The 24,160-nt window shown below is 38.9% G+C and overlaps 1 protein-coding gene across 2 annotated transcripts; it reads left to right on the top strand.

Moving 5' to 3' along the window:
- Positions 1–8,657: 8,657 nt before the first annotated feature.
- Positions 8,658–20,852, top strand: LOC108680050. Of its 2 annotated transcripts, none has more exons than XM_047881818.1 (6): positions 8,658–9,450; positions 9,998–10,171; positions 11,238–11,428; positions 16,980–17,131; positions 17,224–17,392; positions 19,249–20,852. In XM_047881818.1, exons 1-6 carry the CDS (start codon positions 8,683–8,685, stop codon positions 19,442–19,444), a joined length of 1,650 nt encoding a protein of 549 aa, XP_047737774.1. In that variant the 5' UTR covers positions 8,658–8,682; the 3' UTR covers positions 19,445–20,852. The 2 variants fall into 2 exon arrangements, with proteins under 2 accessions (XP_047737774.1, XP_047737775.1); XM_047881819.1 differs by having other exon boundaries at positions 19,154–19,308.
- Positions 20,853–24,160: the final 3,308 nt, after the last annotated feature.

The following is a 24,160-nucleotide window of genomic DNA, read 5'->3' as shown; positions in this document are numbered from 1 at the left end:
CAGGACGGAGGAAATTTTTACTTGATTCAGTGTTCCAGTGACAAATGCGATAATGATGTAAGCCCCCCAAGTTATTAGTTACTCTCACCATGTCGACTTTAACTGTGCAGGGTTTTTAGTTTTGCATTCTAACGAAAATAGAGGAAAGGTGCTCCTACTAAGTAATGAATGAATCGGCCACTATATTTTGATTTTGTCACCCACTGAAAAATTCGAAAGAATACATCCTTAATAAATGATATTTTGAGATAATTTTGCACGAATTTTTTTTTGTTACATGGAATCAAAATTTTTTCATCATGATGCGAAGTGTACTTTCAGAAAAAATTGATTAATTGTGCTTTTAAGAAATTACTATTTGTATTTGTGTGTCTATCTTTCAAATTTTTATACCCAGTGCAATGTCTCGCTGATGCAGCATCTATATTTTAAAGTGAATTTTTCAAATTTTGGAAGTTGAAAAACTTCACAGTCGATATGAAGCCTGCCGACTGGGATAACGAGATTTACTGTCGCGTGCCTGAGGTATCTTGTCTTGCCTCACCATTCCTCGCTAAAATATAAATTAGCATCTGATTATACATACGCAACCGTTAAAAATGTTGGGATTGGATTAGTTAGGCCACTCTGCCGGATGCAGAATAGTGAATTTAACACTAGGATCACCGAACAATCGACTAATGTTCCACGACTAAGCTCGTGAAACATCCAAAATTATCTATACATTTCTTATAAATTGTTTCAATGAAGGAGAGTTTAAAAGAGGACAATGGACTTAAATTTCGAAATCATTCAGATTTTTATGAAAAATAGCCCAAAAAGTGGGAATTAATTTGCATAATAAAAAAAATATATTCGCAAGCTTTGTGATAATTGCACATTTTTTTGTGGAAGAAAATGAGAAAACGTAGGCTATGTACTAATTAAATCAATAAAACCCGATGCAAATGGTTTAGGTTTTGTGATGGGTGAATAGAAGAAATATATCAGGAGACGTTTCATTCAATTTGGGACTAGAAGGCTGGTGTCACAAGTGCAAATCTTCTAGTGCATAGGTCGATAAAAGCTTTCTCTGTTCAACTCTGTGGTTTTGCAGTTCAACTAAAGCTTATCTGGGCTTATCCCAAACCGACAAACGTGAAGGCGTTGAAGTAAAATTCGCGTATTTGGCCCTGGTGCGTCATTATAGTGGTCAGGCATATACGTCTCTTCTTCTTCTTCTTTGCGGGGTGTCCACGCTGAGTGGACAAAAACAACACAGGTCTGCCTGATGGATGACCGTTGGGCCTTAGAGTTTCTTGCTGGTATAGTTTTTAGCCTCTTGATACAGGAAGGTAGTTAGTGCTCTTTTAGAGAGATCAGTTCTCGTGTAGCTCAGTAAAAGATTTGTGGAATTTAAAGAAGCCAAGTATTAGTAAATGGACTTAAATAAATACTCATTTGAGGCAGAGCATAGCAGAGTAAATGAATGCTGGTTTAGCCTCCCTACCTATTTCAAATACCTAAAAGACACGCCTAGATGATCATAAAAACGTCAATAATAGCAGTAGATAGAACATAAGTGGCAACAGTTATCAAACGTGTGCGTAGCTGCAATGCATGCTTATATGTAAAGCTGTGACACGGCCATCCACAGATCGCCTAAACCATCATTATGGTTACCTGACTTACCTCCCTCCAAAAGATTACATAGACTAATAAATTAAATTCTACATTAATGGATGTTAAACTACATTGTAGCTCCTGTCTTGACAGTAGGTACTTCTACTTCAAATTTTTGGGTTTCTTTGGTTGGATCTACTTAAGCGCATCTAAAAACTGCGACAACAATACGAACATTGGCATTTATCTTCGGTGTAGGCTGTCCAGACAGGCAACTGCTTCAAGATTTGGGCAAACTATGAACAAAATCCAGTGCGTTCCTTCAACGTTCACAAGATATGTTCTAAAAAATTTTCTCCGAGTCCGTAACATAACATTAGGGCAGTGCTGTCATGTGTCGTCAGGCTTTTCACAATGTGCTAAATATTATTGTCTAGTGCGGAGTGTTGATTTACATTGAATAAGTGATTGATTCGCCTATTAAATAATTTAATATTTGAATATTTCCACATTCTCTGGGTTGATTATTTTATGAAATATAAATAAGAGTCGAACCTCTTAAACCGTACGAGGTCATTGTAACTTCAAGGACTATTAGTCTATTAGCTTGTGCCAAGTTTTATTGACGAGTGCTGAGTTGTGGTTTGCAATAAAAAGTAATCGATTAACCTTATTTCAACACTCCGCACTATTTGTATTAGATGCTTCTCAGGTCACGAGTCGAATCTTGAAACTAAAATGAATCTGTAACTTTAATCATGTAAAAATGTGTTAAGTCTCGTTTTTAGCATTTCTCATTCTCCTAATTTACCATTGTATAACACAAATAGGAGATATTTGTAGTTTCAATGCCTAATTTTTCAACATAGTATAATCAAAACCGTTATTTTACTCCTTGCTAAATTCGCGGAATTCGTTCATCCGCGGCATTCAAAATTTCAATTGATCATTCGTTCGCCCCCTTCTGCGTCGTTAGTTCTGTGTCTTCATCTATTTATCTGGGAGGAGGCAATTTCCGCAGAAAGATTCAACATGCATTAATAAGAGCAACAATCAACTATTTAACACAAACATATCGCCTGACTTCAATGTCAGGCTGTAGTGCATGAGCTGATGAGCAATGAGCACTACTGCACCATCCTGGTTTTAGCTCTGATCGAAAAGTGAATGCCCACCTGGCCTGAGCTGGCACCTGCTAAAACCTCAAAGGATCATTGACATATAACACTGAAACGTTCTGCTGAGTCCAGCCTCAGCGCATAGTGACAAACCAGAGATTTTTTAGAATCAGTTCATTTTTAATTTCCTCATTTACTCAAGATTTAAACCAATTTCTTGTATGATAGTATAGTATCTTTAACCAAAAGTATGATAATGCTGGTATCCATGATACTTTTCTGGTCTACTTATAGGACTCAAAAATGAACTTGAGACAGAGTCTAAAAAACTCTCTGCTTTGCTACTAGTGTCCAGGTGTAACAAGTGCCCGGGTGAAGTGGTCATCGTGCGGCTACTTTTCACCTTCAAGCCAAAGCCGGCCACATCCACAACAACTTCATCTTTTAAGTATTACCCTTACGCATGCGCATGGTGCCAATCCATAGGTTATTAAAAAGAACCTGTTCTTATGTCATTTTGAACCGATCAACACTTCTTTATGGACCGATCGTAAAACACACCTTCACCGGCAAAAGCTTTCACACTTCTGAAGAAGGTGAGCTGACAGCTACACTGGCTGTGGGGTGTGGGTGGACCTAATTTGAATGCTGTCTCTTATACACATCTAGATGTGTATAAGAGACAGTAATTACACTTTACGAAGCATACAGATAACTAATTAGCAGCCCGAAGTACCACAATAATCAGCCACCTGTCTTAGCTGAGCTTTATCGATCATGTCTCACTTGAACTTGGCAGGAAACGCTGCGCGGTATTCCTCGTAAGAAGCGACATCCGTCGCCTTTAGCAAGTCTGTCCATCGGCCGTACACAAACCGTAATTTCTTTTTGCTGCGATCACAGGAAAACGGGAAAAATTTCAGATTATCCCCACAGAAGTAAAGCAGTCAACAATATTTTTCGGTTCCNGCCAGGGGTCGAACTGTTGAGTTTAGACCATTACAACTTGCAAGAGGGGCCCAAGGGCCAAGGGCATGGGGCCTTGCGAAGGGTTAAGACCGACGCACGGCGGTGGACCGATAAGTACTCACAATAATTCCCTGCCACCATGCGCATGCCGCATGCGGCATGCCGCCCGGCCTTACGCGATACGTGAGTTGGCGGGTGAATGTAGGCTGTAGCTTAGTCAATTCACATATTAAATAATTGAACATATCAATATTTTCTCATGCTCTGCCAGCTCTGGGCCTGGGTTGAATATTTTCTGAAATGTGAATAGGTAAGCATTGAACCTCATAGGCTCATAATGAGGATGACTGCCTATGACTATGAGGATGACTGCCAACTGGACAAGGTCATTGCAATTTGCAACTTGTGTTATTGTAAATCTGTTGGTACCTCATTTGTTTATGCCCATTTTAACAGTTTCATTCAATGATTTAGTGTCACACTGGCACATGGCACTGTCAGTCAGTCACTGTGTTTGATTGCTCCTAATGGTTTTATTTGTTGAAACTCAAGAATGAAAGCTGAAATTTTATCCCAGTGGGTCGTCCCTGACTCCCTGGTCGTGGGATTACTGGGATATATTATGGGCTAAGCCGCTAAGGGCTATGAGCTGGATTCAGTGGATTGGAATTTTTCTACTTGTTTCTGAAATCTCATGGCATGATGGCTCCAACATGACAAAATTTTAATACAATTGGAATCTTGTGGGTTGTGGCCCTATTGTGCACTTTTTTTAACAATTACAGGTAGGTAGGCCGTAGGACTAGCCAACTAGGAGGTAATTCATCTGACAGTGACAGAAATCTCACGGTTCTGGAAATGGCAGGAAAGAACTTCTAGTTGCAACTTGCGGCCCTAATGGTAGATGTTTTCCATGCTTATAAATGAGTATGACTGATTACAAATTGAGGATTTATGGATCAATTTGACTGTTACCAACTTACCACGTGTGCTTTTGGCTTATTTTGAACTTTTGATTGCTTGTACAATGTACAAACCTTTAATTTGAGCCTAAGAAATAAGGATCACTGTGGGTAATGGGCTCAGGCTGGGCATATGCTACTGCCAATTATTGCACATTGGCTAATGGCCATATTGATTGAGCCACCATTGAATGTAATGTGCATGTCTGTGTTGACTGTCCAGTCTGTCCTGTGTTGATGCTTGACATTATTCAATTTGTGATGCAAAGAACAAAAATTTCCTCAATATCTTAACTTGAAATAACGTTTATTTCATTTTTCTGTCAATTTGGTGCATTTAAGATTGGAAATGATGCATTGGCCATATCTATTATGAATTACTTTCCATGGGCATGGAAAATCCTAATTGGCAACTGTCATCCACCTCAATTGTACTTTGGCATCTTTGGGGCAATAAATTCAGTGAAATGGCAAGAAAGAGTCTCTTTGTCATCTCTCAAGTTTAAACTAAAAAATTAGGCAAAATAATTTAACAATTGGGTTGGGCATGAAAGATTTTTACTTTCAAATGCATGACCTTCTTGCCATTTTTCTGAAACAAGAAGCTTATATCTCTATATATATGTTGACTAAAGTAAATGATTAAGCCACAAAATCTCAAAGTTATGAAAAAAAATTCCTTTTTTGGGTTGTGAGATTTCAGTTTTAATTAAGGAATTTTCAATTTTGCCATAAATGACCAAGCCAAAAATTAGGCTGAAGCTACCTATGAAGGAGAGAAAAATGCTTGTGCTGAGTCAATTTCACCCAATTCCATAGACTTGCACAGCTCATTCTTGTGTGCAATTTTCAAATTTCACCTATAAAATGATAATTTTAAGTTATTTTTTTAAATTTCTGCCCAAAGTTCCAGATTGTCCTCCAGCAGTGCACCATACTAGGTAATCTATCAGTTGACCAGACCAAGTTATGAATTGTATCAGCATTTTGTACTAGGCAGGTGTGGAACATGTCTCCTTTCCAAGCTACACTCCAGCTCTCCCACCAGATGGGTATTAACGTATTATGAGCCGGAAGATTGTCAACAATACTGTATGACTGAGCTGTAATATTCCAGAGTTATTGAAAGTATGTTGCTTTGGATCAACAAGGTTATAGTTAGTTCTAAGTTAGACTTGACAAATTTTGTTTGATTGACACACTTTTTTATATTTTTAATTTTTTTTTATTTTTATCTTTGAAATGAAGCCACAGCTTCTATGTAAGCTAAATTTAAAAGTTTTAATATACACAAGAATTGTGAGACTAGCAATGTCATGCCCAAACTTTGTGACATCTACTGTGTCTGATGCATAATTATTATCTTGAAAAATTGATATTAGTTGGATAAATCTACATTGATTATGGGGAGATAAAGATTGATATGGACTCAAAATCTCTCTGATAAAGGAAATATGAGCTTATTTAGTTGACTGACACAGACCAAAGTACAGAAGTTGAGTCTGATGTGTCATCAAAGTTTAGCCTGCGTATTTAAGCTCAAGTATTGATAACAACTCGATTTGTTTTGGTACATATATTTATACATTGTTTTGACTGCTCACTAAAATTGACAATGATTAAAATTGATCACTGATTCCAATTTAAATTCAATTTATTTCTCAATTTATTGAAGTGAGAAATTAATTTTAGACAAATTTTATAATTGACATGAGAAATTATAACGACATAAAGCTTGATGCATGATAACACTGGTTTTATACATGTATGTAAACAGGTAATTTTCTTAGCTCTATACCATAAAATGGGGTAACTTAGACTAATTTTTTTAAAATGATGCCATTTTTTTTACCAGCTAAATTAAACTTAAATTGAGACATGCAAAATACAGGTCTATACTCTAGGTACACTCACCATAAATTGCTGGCTCCTGCCTCTCATAATTTTTATGTAATTTCAAAAAGAGGGATGGTCTTTGTTACCCCAGCTCTTGGGGTATCTTGAACTGGGTGGTAAAATCAATTATATTTTTTTGGTAAAATAACTCCAGGTTTTGGTGCATTGTAGTAGAACTCTTCTAGTTACATATGCAAATGACAAATTTGAGGAAAGTGTCATAGTTTGCAAGTGGGGGGCACCACCCCCAAATGGGAGAACTTAGACCACCTAATGTCAGCTGTGAAGGGGTAATATTGACCAGCTTGGAAATTAAGTTAGAATTACCATATATAAGACTGTAGAGTCTGAAACATAAAGAAAAAACATTAATAGCATGAAATATGTTACCGTCAACTGTGGCTACTCCGGACGGGCGGGGTAACTCGGGACAGTCCTCCGACACGGCGTAAAACTGTTTTAGTAGCAAAACTAATTGGAATATTGCAAAACTAAATATTGTGGTGTAAACGTCAACATTTTTCCTATCTATGTAGTATAAAGGAAGTCAAAAAATACTACATTTACTAGCTTAGAAAAATTCCTGAAAAAATGGTGAAAAATGCTATTTTGAAAAGTTACTTCTGCTAAGGTCTGTAGTAAAAAAAACATTTGCCCTATTAAAAAATTTTACCTACATAAAAGTTGCACCCAGGTGTCAGCTTGAAAACTTTATTTGCAGAATTTACATACCTCAATCCAAAAAGAAAATGACAGCCATTTCCGCACGGTGGGGCTATTCGGGACACCCCCTAAAATGCATTTACAGTAGAACCTCAGTTAGCAAAGGCTCCAGTTAAGAACAAATTTATTAAAAACAAAGAATATTGATTACATTTACCTTGCTTGGCAAAAAAATTTCACTTATCGAAAAATTAGTGCATCATCTGTCATCACAAAATGGTGCATAGAATGTCATATATAGAATTGTGCACCAGGGATCATAGAAAGAAAAGTAATTGACCTAAACTATGATTTATTTCTGCAAAATGTATGATGGTTGTCACTAAAACATTCCTTTCTGTTTCAGGTATGTTTTTCACGATCTTTTTTTATAGTAAATTTAAACCCAATTAAAATGGTGTGAAATTACAAGCCATCCTGTAAGCTTACAGATACAGAAGAAATGTTATAAGGCTGCTGATATGAAGCTTGTAGTGGACAAGGTTGTTGTAAATGCTCAATGGCATGTTCATGGATACGGTAATATCGCATCAATAATACGGTAATATCATATCAATAAAGGAAAAACGTGTAAAAATCACAGAAAATGTAATTTATTCTACCTCTACATCATCTACAATGAAAGAAGAGGACTTCAGAGTACTGTTAGTAATGGATGAGTACTCTCTGCATGCTTCAAATATTTTAAAATGAAGTTTTATTGCAAGTGTATAGCATATGGAATAGCATATGGAATTTTTTTTGAAGATGCCATTCGATAGCCCTCGCAAAGAGCTATAAAATGAGCCTAAACTTGTTTATGAAATGTTTCATGGTAAGAAGTTGTTAACAAAAAACACTCAAAACTGTCCCGAGTAGCCCCAGTTGACGGTATATATGGTCATTTTAAATTGATTATCAAGCCGGTCTATGTTACCCCATCAGGGCTGACATTAGGTGGTCTAAGTTCCCCCATTCAGGGACAGCGCCCCCATTTGCAAACTATGACACTTTCCTCAAATTTGTCATTTGCATATGTAACTAGAAGAGTTCTACTACAATGCACCATAACCTGGAGTTATTATACCAAAAAAAATTTGAAGGGGGTTCTATGACAGGCTTTAAATAATTGCTCTTTTTTGTGGGTCACATTTTTGATTTTTTAACCTATTAGATATGCAAGCTTTTTAAATCTTTCTATTGTGTTACATAGCCTCAGTATTAGGCCTTTAATGTCCATTGACAAAATTTTTCTATGTCAAATAGTTTTTGAGTTTTGGGGGGTTTTGTTAAAAAAACCAAAAGTGGTCTAAGTTACCCCGGGAGTCTAAGTTACCCCATTTTACGGTATAGTATATGCCTTCGTGTTTCAACTTTCATATTAAATAGCTATTAATAATTTTGTATTATGCTTTTATTTGATTTGTTATAGAATGGCTCCCAATCCATACACAACTTGTGAAATATGTGAGGAGGCTTTCACAAGTGAGACCCACAAGCCTCTTGTTCTGCCATGTGGGCACACTTACTGCCACAAATGTCTGTTAAGGCTGAAAAAAGAGGAATTATGGTGTCCAAAATGCAGGAAAAAACATGCTGTAGAAATATCAACCTTACCAGTCTGCTACCAGCTAATCCCTAAAGATTCTGCTGATGCCGTCATTGAAGAAGTTGACGATGAAGAGGAGGAGGAAGAAGATGAAGAGCAAGTTTGCAGTGAGCACAACACAGTGTACAGTCACTGGTGCTATGCATGCAAGTGTCAACTGTGTCACCAGTGCTTCCATCCCAAGCATGTAGCTTGTTCTGTGACTCCCTTAGACTTCCTTTTTAAGGAGAAATGTCCAGAGATGAGACGTACCCAGGAGAACATTGTGCCTGATATATCTGAGAAGAAGAAGTGGCTGCAAAAGCAAATGGAGAAAAACAATGAAAATAGAACAGTGTTGAATGATTTATTGGAGACAGTCAACAAAATGCAAAAGGATCTAGAAGATGAGAAGGGATATTTGTCAGCAGCTGTCCATCAACTAGACTCTGATTTCACTGCATGTTATGCACTTGCTAAGCAGCCATTAACATCTGATCAAACTCAACAAATCCTCACTGTTTATACAAGACTCCACAAATTGACAGAGACAGCTAAGAAGTTTAATAAACCTTCTATAAAAAACCTCTGCAACTTTGCCAAAGTTCTAGAGGTATGTATGCAATTTTTAAATATATTTGAATGCATAAATTATTTTGAGTTTATATGTCACTTTTTGATGTTGGCATAATATGCATTTTTTGAGAAGAAAGAACACATTTTTTAAAAGGTTATACATTCAAATTTTTTATTTAATGTCTGATCATCCGTTGTAAATGTTTTAATATCTCATTATGTGATTGGTGTCTAAATTTCTAAAAACTAGACAGATACCATATTGCAAATATTATCACAGTCGCCTCCACAACTGATGCATAATTTTCCTTCCCAACGAATGAATTGAGCCATTTTGACACCTGGCTGTATAAAAATGTAGAAAAATCAACAAAACTTTCAGATACACACTTCATTAATTCAACAATTAGCTTTATGATTGTGTAATCAAAAATCTATTGCATCAACATATGAACAGTTCTTGCGCTCTTCGTTCACTGGAGAATAATTTATCTGAATTAAAAAAATTTTGACTGGATTTTGAATAAGTTTTAGACTTTTAGCCCAGAAGCTAATATTTATTCCTGAAACCTTTTTTTCAACAGGAAACAGAAGATGATGGCCCAATTGAAAGTGAAAAGGATTTTGGCATTCGATACATTAAGTCTAATTTCTGCAACCCTTTCTGTGGGGACAGTGAATGGCTCATAGAGAACGACTTGCAGGCCTTCACCGCCTACCACACACTCGTCAACGACCCTTGCCTGCGGCCATTTGAAGTGAGACTTGTTGTGCTGTTTTGCTTTACATGCTTGCTTGAAGTGAGACTTGTGTTGTTTTACTTTACATGCTTGCTTGAAGTGAGACTTGTTGTTGTGCTGTTTTACTTTGCATGCTTGCTTGAAGTGAGACTTGTTGTTGTGCTGTTTTACTTTACATGCTTACTTGAAGTGAGACTTGTTGTTGGGCTGTTTTACTTTACATGCTTACTTGAAGTGAGACTTGTTGTTGGGCTGTTTTGCTTTACATGCTTGCTTGAAGTGAGACTCAAAGTGCTGTTTTACTTTACATGCTTACTTGAAGTGAGACTTGTTGTTGGGCTGTTTTACTTTACATGATTTTTAGAAGTGAAATTTTCTCCTCCTTTAACTCCTCCTTCTGTCTCTTGCTCCATTGCTGGTTCAATGTGTTAGATCAATAATCTGTCATGTGCAGATGCAATTATATGCAGATGCAGTCATACGCAGATGCAGTCATACACAGATGCAGTCATGCGCAGATGCAGTCATGCGCAGATGCAGTCATGCACTGATGCAGTCATGCGCAGATGCAGTCATGCGCTGATGCACTCATATGCAGATGCAGTCATACGCAGATGCAGTCATATGCAGATGCAGTCATACACAGATGCAGTCATACGCAGATGCAGTCATACACAGATGCAGTCATATGCAGATGCAGTCATATGCAGATGCAGTCATATGCAGATGCAGTCATGTGCAGATGCAGTCATACACAGATGCAGTCATACGCAGATGCAGTCATGTGCAGATGCAGTCATGCGCTGATGCAGTCATGCGCTGATGCCATGAATTAAAAAGAATGTGTCCTTTCCCTGCATGAGACAGTTAACAGTTTTATTGCCCTTCCTTATAAGCAGATATAGATGATATTGGTATATATTCTATAAATACAGATATATGTAAAAAGAGATATAAAAGCATTTTTAACATATAAAAAGTTTGACTATCCTTTGGTCATCTCTTTCAATGTATTTATAGACAATTTATTGATATATATTCAAATTATATGTGCAGTGTTGTGACAAATTGCTCGTTTCTTCAGGTGATGTTCCGCTCTAACGGGGCCCCGAGTGAGGCTATCAACAACATGGGCCCCATGCTGCCCTTCATGGCCGAGGCCTCCCGCTGCCTCTCCCTCCACCTCCTCCACTCCTTCTGGCAACCCTGCACTCCCAACTCCTCCCCCTCCATTGATGATGCCTCCCTCGAGCCCCTGCTCAACTCCCCCCACAGGTGTGTTGTAACTCCCCCTGGCTGCTTAACTCCCCCCACAGGTGTGTTGTAACTCCCCCTGGCTGCCTAACTCCCCCCACAGGTGTGTTGTAACTCCCCCTGGCTGCTTAACTCCCCCCACAGGTATGTTGTAACTCCCCCTGGCTGCTTAACTCCCCCACAGGTATGATTTTTATTGTAACTACCCTTCCTTAACCTCTGGTGTTGTAACTCCCGTATAGGTGCTCAGGAATTTTTCTCGATTTCATACTTAATATTCTCAGAAGGATGTTGCCAATATAAGGATCACACTGTCCCAGGGAGTGTTGTAGGAACTGTGGCCATTGAAGGATCATGATCATATCAACAATAGTAATTATGATGTATCAATAATAATCCTGATTATAACAATAATCACCATTACAGCAAGAAGCTACATATGTCACTTCTTGAGGTGTGTTGTAGCAGTTCCTGGTAAACTCGCACAAATATGCGAGACTGTAGCTCTTGAGTCCATGGACATGGAAACAAATACTGAATGTGGTCAGAAGGAGTCACATCCAGGAAGGCATGAAACATAGAAAACACTAAACAATTTACTACTAACAAACAAAATACAAAACGGCAGATACAACAATAACTGAATGGCACCTACATCCCCTGGTGAAAATTATGGAATCACTGGCCTCGGAGGTTGTTCATTCAGTTGTTAAATTTTTTAGAAAAAAAGCAGTTCACAGACATGACACAAAACTAAAGTCATTTCAAATGGCAACTTTCTGGCTTCAAGAAACACTATAAGAAATAAAGTAAAAAAATTGTGGCAGTTAGTAACAATTACTTTTTTAGACCAAGCAGAGGGAAAAAACATGAAATCACTCAATTATGGGGAAAAAAATTATGGAAGCACCATGTAAATTTTCATCCCCAAAACTAACACCTGCATCAAATTAGATCTGCTTGTTATTCTGCATCTACAAAGGAGTGATCACACCTTGCAGAGCTGCTGCACCAAGTGGACTGACATGAATAATGGCTCCAAAACGAGAGATGTCAATTGAAACAAAGGAGAGGATTATCAAACTCTTAAAAGAGGGTAAATCATCACGCAATGTTGCAAAAGATGTTGGTTGTTCACAGTCAGCTGTGTCTAAAATCTGGACCAAATATAAACAATATGGGAAGGTTGTTAAAGGCAAACATACTGGTAGACCAAGGAAGACATCAGAGGGTCAATACAGAAAACTTGAAGCAATATGTCTCAAAAACTGAAAATGCACAACAAAACAAATGAGGAACAAATGGGAGGAAACTGGAGTTAACGTCTGTGACCGAACTGTGAGAAACCGCCTAAAGGAAATGGGATTTACATACAGAAAAGCTAAATGAAAGCCATCATTAACACCAAAACAGAAAAAAAACAAGGTTACAATGGGCCAAGGAAAAGCAATCATGGACAGTGGTTGACTGGATGAAAGTCATATTCAGTGATGAATCTCTAATTTGCATTGGGCAAGGTGATGATGCTGGAACTTTTGTTTGGTGCTGTTCCAATGAGATTTATAAAGATGACTGCCTGAAGAGAACATGCAAATTTCCAGTCATTGATGATATGGGGCTGCATGTCAGGTAAAGGCACTGGAGAGATGGCTGTCATTACATCTTCAATAAATGCACAAGTTTACATTGGTATTGTGGACACTTTTCTTATCCCATCAATTGAAAAGATGTTTGGGGATGATGAAATCATTGTTCAAGATGATAATGCATCTTGCCATAGACAGAGGTGGGCAGTAGCGCGCTACATGTAGCGGCCGCTACATTTTCAGTAGCGGTAGCGGTAGCGGATCTATATTTATGGCAATGTAGCGGTAGCGGTAGCGCCCGCTACATATTTAAGTAGCGATTCGAGGTTTTGCCGCTACAGCGCTACCGCTACATTTATATATAAAGCCTTTAGATTTTACTTAAGGGGACCGGCTACCCTCCAACAAAACTTTTTTGTTTACAGACGGATCGTTTTGAAACTTGGTACACATATGTGAAACAGAAATCTAAGACCTTTTTGTTCATGTAAATTAAAAAAATGAAAGAAAACGTGGAATTGATAGAAAACGACATATCAGGGGTACTCTAAAAAAGTTTATAACTGTTGCAAATCACATGCTACAATGTCGAGACACATATCATTCGATTTGTAACAATAATATCTAGCGACTGTAGAGCCCCGATTTTTTATTTTCCTCATCATTTTTTTCGTGTTCTTCCCATTTCTTTCACATTTTTACCCCCCCCCCCCCACCTTCCTCCCCCTCCCATATGTAAGTCAAACCATGCACATGTTAAAAAAAAAGGCTTCTAGAGTCGCTAGGTATTGTTTTTACAAATCGAATGGTATGTCTCTCATTGCCGTAGCTTGAAATCTGTTGGAGTTATAATTTTTTTAAGATGGCTTTTTTGGATTTTTAAATTGTTCAGGGGAGCCAAATAAAGTAAAATTCATTGAAAACAGAAGAATATGCCCAAAAAGTCTTGATATTGTAGCTGTTATTTTTATGTTTCACCTTCCCTACATGGATGTCTACTTCAATCTACCAATCTCAAAAATAATCCACATATATATACAAAAAAAGACTGATTTTTATATGTATATGTGGATAATTTCTTAGATTGGTAGATTAAAGTTCATATCCATGGGTAAAACATAAAAATAACTTTAACTTCTATTTACTGTATCTAACCCTGGGGTAACCAATACTAGTTCGGTTAGGTAAATTGCAATAAAGTTGCATTGATATGTTTTAAAAATGTTTTATTATCATTAAATGTTAATGAGTAAATCCCAATAGCAGAACAATAAATATTTAGAGATTTCCAATAATTTTGGCCATTGTAGCGGCTAATGTAGCACGCTACAATTTACTGTAGCGGTAGCGGTAGCGCCGCTACATTTCAATGTAGCGCTGCCCAGCTCTGGCCATAGAGCAAAAACTGTGAAAACTTTCCTTGAAAAAAGACGCATAAGGCCAATGTCATGGCCTGCAAACAGTCCGGATCTTAATCCAATTGAAAATCTTTGGTGGAAGTTGAAGAAAATGGTCCATGACAAGGCTCCAACCTGCTAAGCTGATTGGGCAATGGCAATCAGAGAAAGTTGGAGGCAGATTGATGAAGAGCACTGTTTGTCACTCCTTAAGTCCATGCCTCTAAGACTGCAAGCTGTTATAAAAGCCAGAGGTGGTGCAACAAAATATTAGTGGTGTGTTGGAGCGTTCTTTTGTTTTTCATGATTCCATACTTTTTCCTCAGAATTGAGTGATATCATATTTTTTTCCCTCTGCTTGGTCTAATAAAGTAACTATTACTGACTGCCACAATTTTATTTTTTATTTTTTTATAGTGTTTCTTAAAGCCAGAAAGTTGCCATTTGAAATGACATTAGTTTCGTGTCATGGCTGTGGTCTGCTTTTTTTCTAAAAAATTGAACAACTGAATGAACATCCTCTGAGGCTGGTGATTTCATAATTTTTGTCAGGGGTTGTAGTCTAACTGAAACACTAGCAGTGGTTTCAGTTCAGCCCACTTGGGGGTCTGGGTAAAGTGCTCTAATGAGTGGACCACTGAGGCCTCTCAGCGTTGTAGTTTCCAATAACTAGGAGATGATAGTAAAGTGAAAAATGGAAAAATAGTTATCAACATCCTCTGCTGCCAGATAATACTTTGTCTTATTTAAATATTGGCCAAGGCCAACTATGGTTGTAACAACCATTAATCAAGTGGTAACCATCCCTGAATAGGCTTCAAGTACAAGCCAAGGAGTGATTGTTGGCAAGACAGAACTTGACTGCTGGTGGAGGGATGGAGATCAATGCTGAGTGGCTGTGGACCAAGTCACACACACTCGCATACCACACCCAGGCACACCACACTCACTCCATGCTGCACTCTGCACCATCACTCTTACCTTATGGCAGGAAGTATGCCCAAAGGGATGTAGCCATCTTACCATTTCATGGGCTGTTGCGAGAGCTAATGATTATCAAGGGCCTAGAGCACACTTTGACAGCAAATGATATGTGGCTAGCAAATAGAAACAAATAGGTGTGCCAAGCACAGGAATGCATAAGCGGACTAGGTCACACAATTCCTAAATGTTGAACATCAATGAAAGTAAAGCAAGAAAAAATGAAATGGCTATGCAGTTCAAGAATTAGATATGCAAATCCTACTAATTTTGCACTTCTGGTATTTGCTGGTCAGACTAAAGTTCCAACTACTCTTGAAACAATAATATGATTCCCTCACTGGTATATGGGGCATTCATGAGTGGATTCAAGGGATTAAAAAAGACAACTGGCTCCACTAAGTTGCACAAGTCAGTAAATATACTCCTATACTCCTATCATACTAGTTAGTAAATATACTACTAGAGGCAACTAGAAAATTGTACTAAGTCATCTGTCTGGGCCCAAAGTATCTAGGAGCAGCAAAAGGCTCATCAATTTCAAGTTGGTATCCAAGAAAAAATTTGGTTGATATGTGGAATGTCTTTATCTTCTTTCTCGATGGCCAGGGGTTGGTCGAGGGGTCTTAGGGCTCTCATCAAGAAGGCTGTAGCTCCTTACCAACTGCTCCTAAATGTCAAATAAATGCATTCTTAGGAACTGGCCTTCTAGAAATATTGACATCAGGAGGATGTTTAAAACTGTTTCGTCAACACACAAAGTCATGAATTCATTAGTTTCAGAAGTAAAGCTATTCAAGGGTGGACACAACATCATTCAAGTAAGCAAAATGAAAATTGTGCAATAAAAGAACAGGAGTAACATAAGAACCAGTGAAAACCATCCATCACTCTTTATAAACAAGCATGAATGGCTGGAAAACATTTGTTAAGAACTCAGTAATGACAAATAGTAGCATGGCGACATTTTAATGAGATGAAATGCACTGTACTCACCAAAATGGAACATCGGGATGGGATTAGGAAGCAGAGGTGTAGATCAAATCCTGCATTAAGGCATCTTAAGCAGGCTTTTGAAGGTCAGAAAATAATCAGCTGCAACCAGTGAATTTCCAATTCAGCAATCAGAGGTGCAGACTAATCAAAAGTGCATAACATATGGACTTGCAAGAATTTCGTCTCATTAACTTTTACTCTCCTTAAATATTACACCAAGGGGAACAAGATACAAGATTAATAAGATGCACATGACACTCAATAGATAATGAAATAAAACAGGACATACATTAAGGTACAATTGTAAAAGAATGATTCTAATATATAATATAGCTAATGTTCTTCGGCCCTCTTCAGTGTGAGCCATGGCTCGCTGGTCAAGCTGAAGCATGCCAAGCTCTACACGCTGGGCCTTAATCATGGTTATCTAAATAATAATCATGATTATCTAAATAATAATCACCATTACAGTGAGAAGCTACGTCACTTCTTGGGGTGCGTGAGTCATGGCTCGCTGGTCAAGCTGAAGCGTGCCGAGCTCTATACGCTGGGCCTTAATTATGATTATCTAAATAATAATCATGATTATCTAAACAATAATCACCATTACAGTGAGAAGCTACGTCACTTCTTGGGGTGCGTGAGCCATGGCTCGCTGGTCAAGCTGAAGCGTGCCGAGCTCTACACGCTGGGCCTCCACATCCTGTCACCCGCCTTCGTGGCCACCATCAACTCCCTCCTGTACCCCACCTCTGCTGTTGTGCGTGAGTATAATGACTTTATAAATAATATGTTTAAATATAATGTGTTTATAAATAATATGTATGTATAACTAATACGTTTAATCATATTTCAGACTTTTGCATCGGGCGAGGCGTGCGGCAGCAGCAGCTGCCACCGCTTGCCACGTCGCTGTACACCTGCAGCGCCTGCCACCTGCACCTGCCTGACGTGGCAGACGGTGATGTGGCCTGGGTGTGTGGTGTGGTCCAGGCCCTCATACCACACTCATACCATCACCACAGGTGGGTGTGAGGTCCTTTTGACCTTATGATGAGTTCGGGACTTCCTAGTCCCCGGTCACGCTGATGCGCCGCCTTCCTTGCCCTCCGTCTCTGAGTCGTCGCTAGGCAGGTCGCCCCGTCCCAGGATCCCGGATGTAACTTGGACGTGTTCCGGGAGCCAATCTCACTTTCAAAGTTGGGAGCCAGTCCGGTTATCATCTTCCAAGTGTACAGTATGATATACCTCTCTCTTCTCCTCTCCAGTGAGTACAGTTCCAGGTGTTTCAGCCTTCCCCAGTAGTTCAGGTTCAGCTCCCTCATGCCGCTGATCCTGTACGTGAAGGTCCGCTGCACTGCCTCCAGTTTCTGCACCGCACCCGCCTTGAGTGGCGACCAAAGCTGGCAGCAATACTCAAGATTGGGGAGCACGAGGGCTCTGTAGAGTGTAAGCATTGGTGCTGCTTCTCTCGTTCGAAATGTCCGCCATATCCACTCCATCCGTTCCCGGCTGCGCACGACTATTTCCTCGATATGGGCATCTAACGTGGTTTCAGTACTCGTCAACACTCCAAGATCTCCAACTAGTTGCTTCTCCTCAATTTCTGTGCCATCTGATGCTAAGTAGCGATGTGGCATCCCGATCTCTGTGCGGACTCTGTATCTCATTACTTCGAACTTGGTGCCGTTGAACTTCATATTGTTAACTAGGGCCCAATCGTAGATTGACGATAGATCATCCTGCAACCTCTCGCAGTCTAGGTCATCTGTGATCTTCATCAGCAATCTTGTATCGTCCGCAAATGATGATGTAGATGCGTGGGTGAGTTCTGAGTCTACATCGGCAATGTGGATGAGGAAGAGGATCGGTCCCAGCACTGAGTCCTGCGGAACTCCGCTTTCCACCTTCGCTTCTCTCGATTTCGAGTTTCCAATTGCGACAGCTTGTACTTTATCTGTAAGGAAGTTGTGGATCCACCTTAACAGGTTTCCTCCTGCCCCCAACAGCCTCAGCTTTCTAAAGAGCACCCCATGGCTAACTTTGTCAAAAGCTTTAGCAAAGTCTAGTTATACCACGTCCACGCCAGCTCCCTCCTCCAGCTGGGCCACCAGACGGTGATGGTGCTCCAGTAACTGCGACAAACAGGAACGATTACGCCGGAAGCCATGTTGTCCGTTATTATACAGGTCAGCCTCTTCCATATACCGGACAAGCCTCCTGACCACTACCTTCTCAAAAACCTTGATCGCATGTGAGGTCAAGGTCACAGGTCTGTAATTTTGGGGTCTGTCCCTCGGACCTCCTCTGTGGATTGGCGTTATCAGTCCCACTTTGAGACCCTCAGGGACCACACTCATACCGTACCATACCACACTCATACCATACCATGCCACACTCATACCATACCATACCACACTCATACCATACCATACCACACTCATACCATACCATACCGCAATCATACCATCGCCAAAGGTGTGCTGTGGTGTCACTCGCACCAGCAGCACATGGATACACATTTTAGCTATACACGGCTTTCTTTTATAGATTTTTACCATATGTATTAATTAGCGTATATTACGTATAAATTTACCGCTGAGTATATTACATATTGACTATCGTATTTTACTTATTAATTGATGTACATTACATGTCAATTGGCGTATTTTACGCATTAACTTGACGCTGCGTATATTACGTATTATCGTAATTTAACGCTGCATATATTCCGTATTAATTTAACGTGTATATTGCGTATTAATGTAATGCTGCTGACATTCCAGAGCTGACAGTCTGTGTCTGCCGCTGAGTATATCACGTATTATTTACCCTATATCACGTATTAATTACCCTATATCCTAATTACCCTATATTCCAGAGCTGACAGTCTGTGTCTGCCGCGCTGTCAGCTGACAATGCCAGGACTGCGGCGGCTGCTGGCAGAGACAGCGCGTCTTAAGCTGACAGCTGACGTGTGCTGTCAGCATGACAGCCTCCTGCTGGCACATCGCAACCCCATCATCAAGTATGCTGACTCCCTCAGCATCACACTCAGCTTCAGCATTCAGCTCTGATGAGTCAGCATCACACTCAGCTTCAGCATTCAGCTCTGATGAGTCAGCATCACACTCAGCTTCAGCATTCAGCTCTGATGAGTCAGCATCACACTCAGCTTCAGCATTCAGCTCTGATGAGTCAGCATCACACTCAGCTTCAGCATTCAGCTCTGATGAGTCAGCATCACACTCAGCTTCAGCATTCAGCTCTGAAGTCCAGCTCGAGCCTGTGGACTGAAATTCTGCAGTGGACGCTGAAATTGTCATTAAAAATAAATAAAAAAACGGGATATAGACTGAAATCGTGCAAAATTGAAATTACCTATACTGAAACCTTGCGCTGGGTGCTGAAATTGTCATGAAAAACGCAAAGAAATGAACATAATGGACGGTGAAATTCTCATGAAAAATATAAAAACTAACAAAATGCGAAGAAATGAACATAATAAGAAAAATGTCCTCATAATGGATATAAGAACGTGGAAATCGTAGATTTGTTCAGGGTTTGGAATGGTCCATGCATTTCACTTGTTAGTTAATTTAAAGTATAAATTAGTTAATTTAGTTAATTACCTGCAAGTTTTGCTTCAGTTTTGACTCATTACCCTGACTTTGAGTTGAAGCTGCGGTGTTTAGTGAAGTAAAACGCGGCGAATTTCAGGAGCGAAATCCGTGAGAACTTGAGCGCTGGCATGGTTCTTGCGAGGCTGCTACGACCAAAGTTCTGTTATTTGCTGAGAATAGGATTATGACTTAGCAAAATTATATTTGCTAAGTTGTGACTGAGACTAGAACTTGTGCAAAGTTCTGTTTGCTAAGTTGTGACTGAGACTAGAACTTGTGCAAAGTTCTGTTTGCTAAGTTGTGACTGAGGATAGAACTTGTGCAAAGTTCTGTAGGTTGCTATCTTCTTTTTGGTTATATTTCGCTATACTTCAGAAGTAAAACATTTACATTGTTTACTTTTTAGCCGACTTTTCGAGGTTCTAAACTGTTGATATTATAAAGAACTTTTTAACTTTAAACTGCCCGAAGGTAATTTTAGGTCTAACTTGGGTAAAGTGTCAAACTCTAAATTTAATTTTTAGTCGGAATTTTGGACATTTTCACCACCGAAACTTCATTCCTTGTAGAATTTTAAACTTTTTAACTCGCAGTTTAGTAAAATTTGTTACTGGACTTCATATGTGCATCAGAAGTAGACATTTGGACTTGCCTCTTAATTAGGACTTCCACTGATAAAACATCTGGTAAAATATCGTCTGAATTAGCGGCCTTGTTAGAAAATAAAGCAGTCCACCCGACGGTTCCATTGACTGGTCCTCGCGCACCGTAACATTAAACCTTATTTTTTTTCTCTAGTGCCTTGAAACCATTGATTGCTCCAGGAAAACCATTGATTGCTCCAGGAAAACCATTGATTGCTCCAGAAAAACCATTGATTGCTCCAGGAAAACCATTGATTGCTCGATGGTTCATCAAAGAGACTTAATAATCCAAAACCACTTCAGTATGGTTTGTACTTCAAGCGAATAATCTAACGACATCTTTGTTGTTGTTTTGTTTTAATGATCGTTGAAAACCATAAGTTGCTTTTTGCCGTCAAGTTGCGGAGGCTGTTTACCTTCGCTAGAAAAAAGACACGTTGTAACAATCATGTTGACATGTTATATTTAAGCCATATTTACATGTTCAAGTCACTTCAGTTATCTCACTTATGCCATTCTTTCCGCTGTACATCCATCCAATATTTTTCTTTCTCATTTGGGTTTTGTTTTCGTCCAGATATATATTAATTAATTGTATAATTATCTTCATTATTTACCATTCACTGTTTGCTCTGCTTATTTATCTCACTATTTCTCCAGGTTTTTTTTCTTAAATTAAATTGAGAAATTTCCATAAGATCTCAAATGTCAACATTTTTAATGAATTTTGTCTAATATTTTACGTAAATTAAACGTTATTGCGCTTATTTCCAGCCAATCTTCAAGAATTGTAAAAACAACTCTCGATTTTAATATTCAAACAGTTTTTTTCATTATTTGTATGTCTCTGACTTCTCGTATGAATTTTTTTCAGTTTATCAAGACTACGTTAGCAGCACATTTAATTCATGTATTTTCATAAGCTCTAATTCCTTAAAGCAAAAATCGAAATTAGATTGACAATACAAAACTGATCTTGAGCTCAATGCATCTTAACTAAATATAATGTAATTTTTAAACTAAGTTAAATGGAATAAATTGCAGTGTTTCACTAAAGCGTTTTTTGTTTTTGTAATTGCAATTTAGGCTTGACTGTTCACCGGCGGCGGCGACCTCGTAAAATTTCACTTTTAAATGAATTTTGTTTACTTATAATGAATTTCGACTGTCATGCATCGTTTTAATGCTGCTAGCTTCCACTTTTAAATGAATTTTTTTTACTTATAATGAAGTTCGACTGTCATGCATCATTTTACGGCTGCTAGCTTTCACTTTTGAATGAATTTAATGTTTAAAGAATTTCGACTGTCATGCATCATTTTACGGCTGCTAGCTTTCACTGTTAAATGAATTTAATGTTTAAAGAATTTCGACTGTCATGCTTGGTTTTAATGCAGCTTGCGGACAATTAACCTCATGTCGGACAAGTCTCATGAGATGCTGAAGCTAATTGTACGTATTATTATTGGTATACCTAGTGGCGCGTCTAGTAGCACATCTAGGGGCTCTAGTTACATATCTAGTGTACCTAATGGTGCATAGTAGAGCCTATCCCTGCACTCAGCTAGTTATCATTTTCAACGCGTCTTTTATTTCTCTCTTCTTAACTTTAAGTAACAATGTGTATATTTTACTGCACAATTGCACATATTGTACATGTTTTTTCCTTGCGTACACGAAGCGACTAATTGTTGGACTGTCGAGCGTACAGTTGCAATCTTCTCGTGGAGATTGCCACTGAAATTATGCGTGAAAAACAGACTTATTTTTGTGTGTATGAATTACTGTAACGAAACTCTACCCCATTACTGATAGAGCGTTTCAGGTGATAGGTACTTTTCTGATACGTTACTGTTGCTTGTGATATTCGTACCTAGAGGCAAGGTTACCTAGAGGCCAGGTAACCCTATGTTACCTTGAGGCCTGATCACCCTAGACTACCTAGAGGCCAAATTACTCTAGAGTTACCTAGAGGCCAGGTAACCCTAGGTTACCTAGAGGCCAGGTAACCCTAGGTTACCTAGAGGTCAGGTAACCCTAGGTTACCTAGAGGCCAGGTAACCCTAGGTTACCTAGAGGCCTGGTAACCCTAGGTTGCAAGGAGGCCAGGCAACCCTAGGTTACCAAGAGGCCTGGTAACCCTAGGTTACCTAGAGGCCAGGTTACTCTAGAGTTACCGTCGAAATACGAGGGTGTAACTTGTAGTCTACGGACACTTCACGCGTTGTTGGACCACGGAGAAGTGATGGTAGCATTTATTTCCTCTTATAATATAATGCAAAAAAGAACCCGAAAGCCTTCTTTTTGTATGCCAGCTCGAAGTGCAAGATGAAGGACGGTATTTCTGATTTGAAAGTAGATCAGCGAAATTACGGCGCTCCTGATGAATATTATGAATATATACGGCGCTTCTGATGAATATTATGAATATATACGGCGCTCCTGATGAATATTATAAATATATATATGCGCGCTGAACTTGATGGCCTGGCAAGTTTCTCCACAATGAGAAATCTTAAAATTTGCTGAACTTCAATTTGAAATTGGGTCTGCGTTTTATTTTTTTCCCGCTATTGTGATTTGATCAACGAGCAGATAATTATCCGATTTTGAGTCTCATGGGAACATGAACAATGTTTTCTATCGAGTAAATTCAATTGCTGAAATAAATTATTTAATTAACACAAACAATCGTCATGCAGCGAAAAGGAAAAATCTCAATTCTCTGAACCCCGCAAGTTAAAGCAGATAATGCCACTTATATTTGAACAAAATTAAAGGAAGATTTCGGTGTCGACAGATAAGACGGTGTAGAATGCAACATGAACACGTTTAAAAATATTGTAGTAACAAATGTCTCAAGGCAGAGATGAACACATCGTCTATTTTACACGAAGTATTTGGTAAAAAGATCCATATTAACCGGGCTGAGGTGCTGCCCATCAATCTAATTGTCGATGATCAGAGCAACAAGCTCGCTGATCTCGATTTTTGCATGCAGAGAATAGCCTTTCTCGGCATATGAATTTGACTGCACGGCCCCTGCACGCTGGTATCTAAGATACTCGCTGGTCTGATGAGAGGATCGACTCATTCAGCCCACATACGATCATTACAATGTGAAGTTTCTCAACTTGCAAAATATTATTAAGCATAACAGCCAACCAAGTCATGTCGAATCTCTTGGTGGTGGTGCGGTGCCACTAGAAAAGTTGGAGAAAAAACAAGAGGTGGCACAGAGTGGCCAGAAAGATGAAGGAGAAAAGGAAGTAACAGTAGAAGACGAAATAGGCGCAATGCGCATAACTAGGTTGAGTTATGGTGCTTTCGGTTTTTCATGGGGTTGGGGGGGGGGGGGTTACCCGTCAGGGCTTTGGGTGGTAATCGTGGTTGGTAATCGTGGTCTCTTCTTGTGGATGTGAGTCACAGGCATATAGATTTCAAAGACATTTTCATAAATATATTAAAAGTATACGAGAAAATGTTACTTATGGAATATTGATAATACGCTTCTCAAATTTCCATG

This window comes from Hyalella azteca, unplaced genomic scaffold, assembly GCF_000764305.2.
Source record: "Hyalella azteca isolate HAZT.00-mixed unplaced genomic scaffold, Hazt_2.0.2 contig8873, whole genome shotgun sequence".
Taxonomy (NCBI): Eukaryota; Metazoa; Arthropoda; class Malacostraca; order Amphipoda; family Hyalellidae; genus Hyalella; species Hyalella azteca.
The sequence above is the reverse complement of the archived record's forward strand: the minus strand, read 5'-3'. Positions and strand labels throughout refer to the sequence as shown.

What these genes read in the sequence shown, in the direction of transcription:
- LOC108680050 (XM_047881818.1), top strand. Translation starts at nt 8,683, where the DNA reads ATGGCTCCCAATCCATACACAACTTGTGAAATATGTGAGGAGGCTTTC. An exon ending in CTGCTCAACTCCCCCCACAG is followed by an intron (nt 11,429 to 16,979) that starts GTGTGTTGTAAC and finishes TCACCATTACAG; the next exon opens with TGAGAAGCTACGTCACTTCT. An exon ending in CACTCATACCATCACCACAG is followed by an intron (nt 17,393 to 19,248) that starts GTGGGTGTGAGG and finishes CCTATATTCCAG; the next exon opens with AGCTGACAGTCTGTGTCTGC.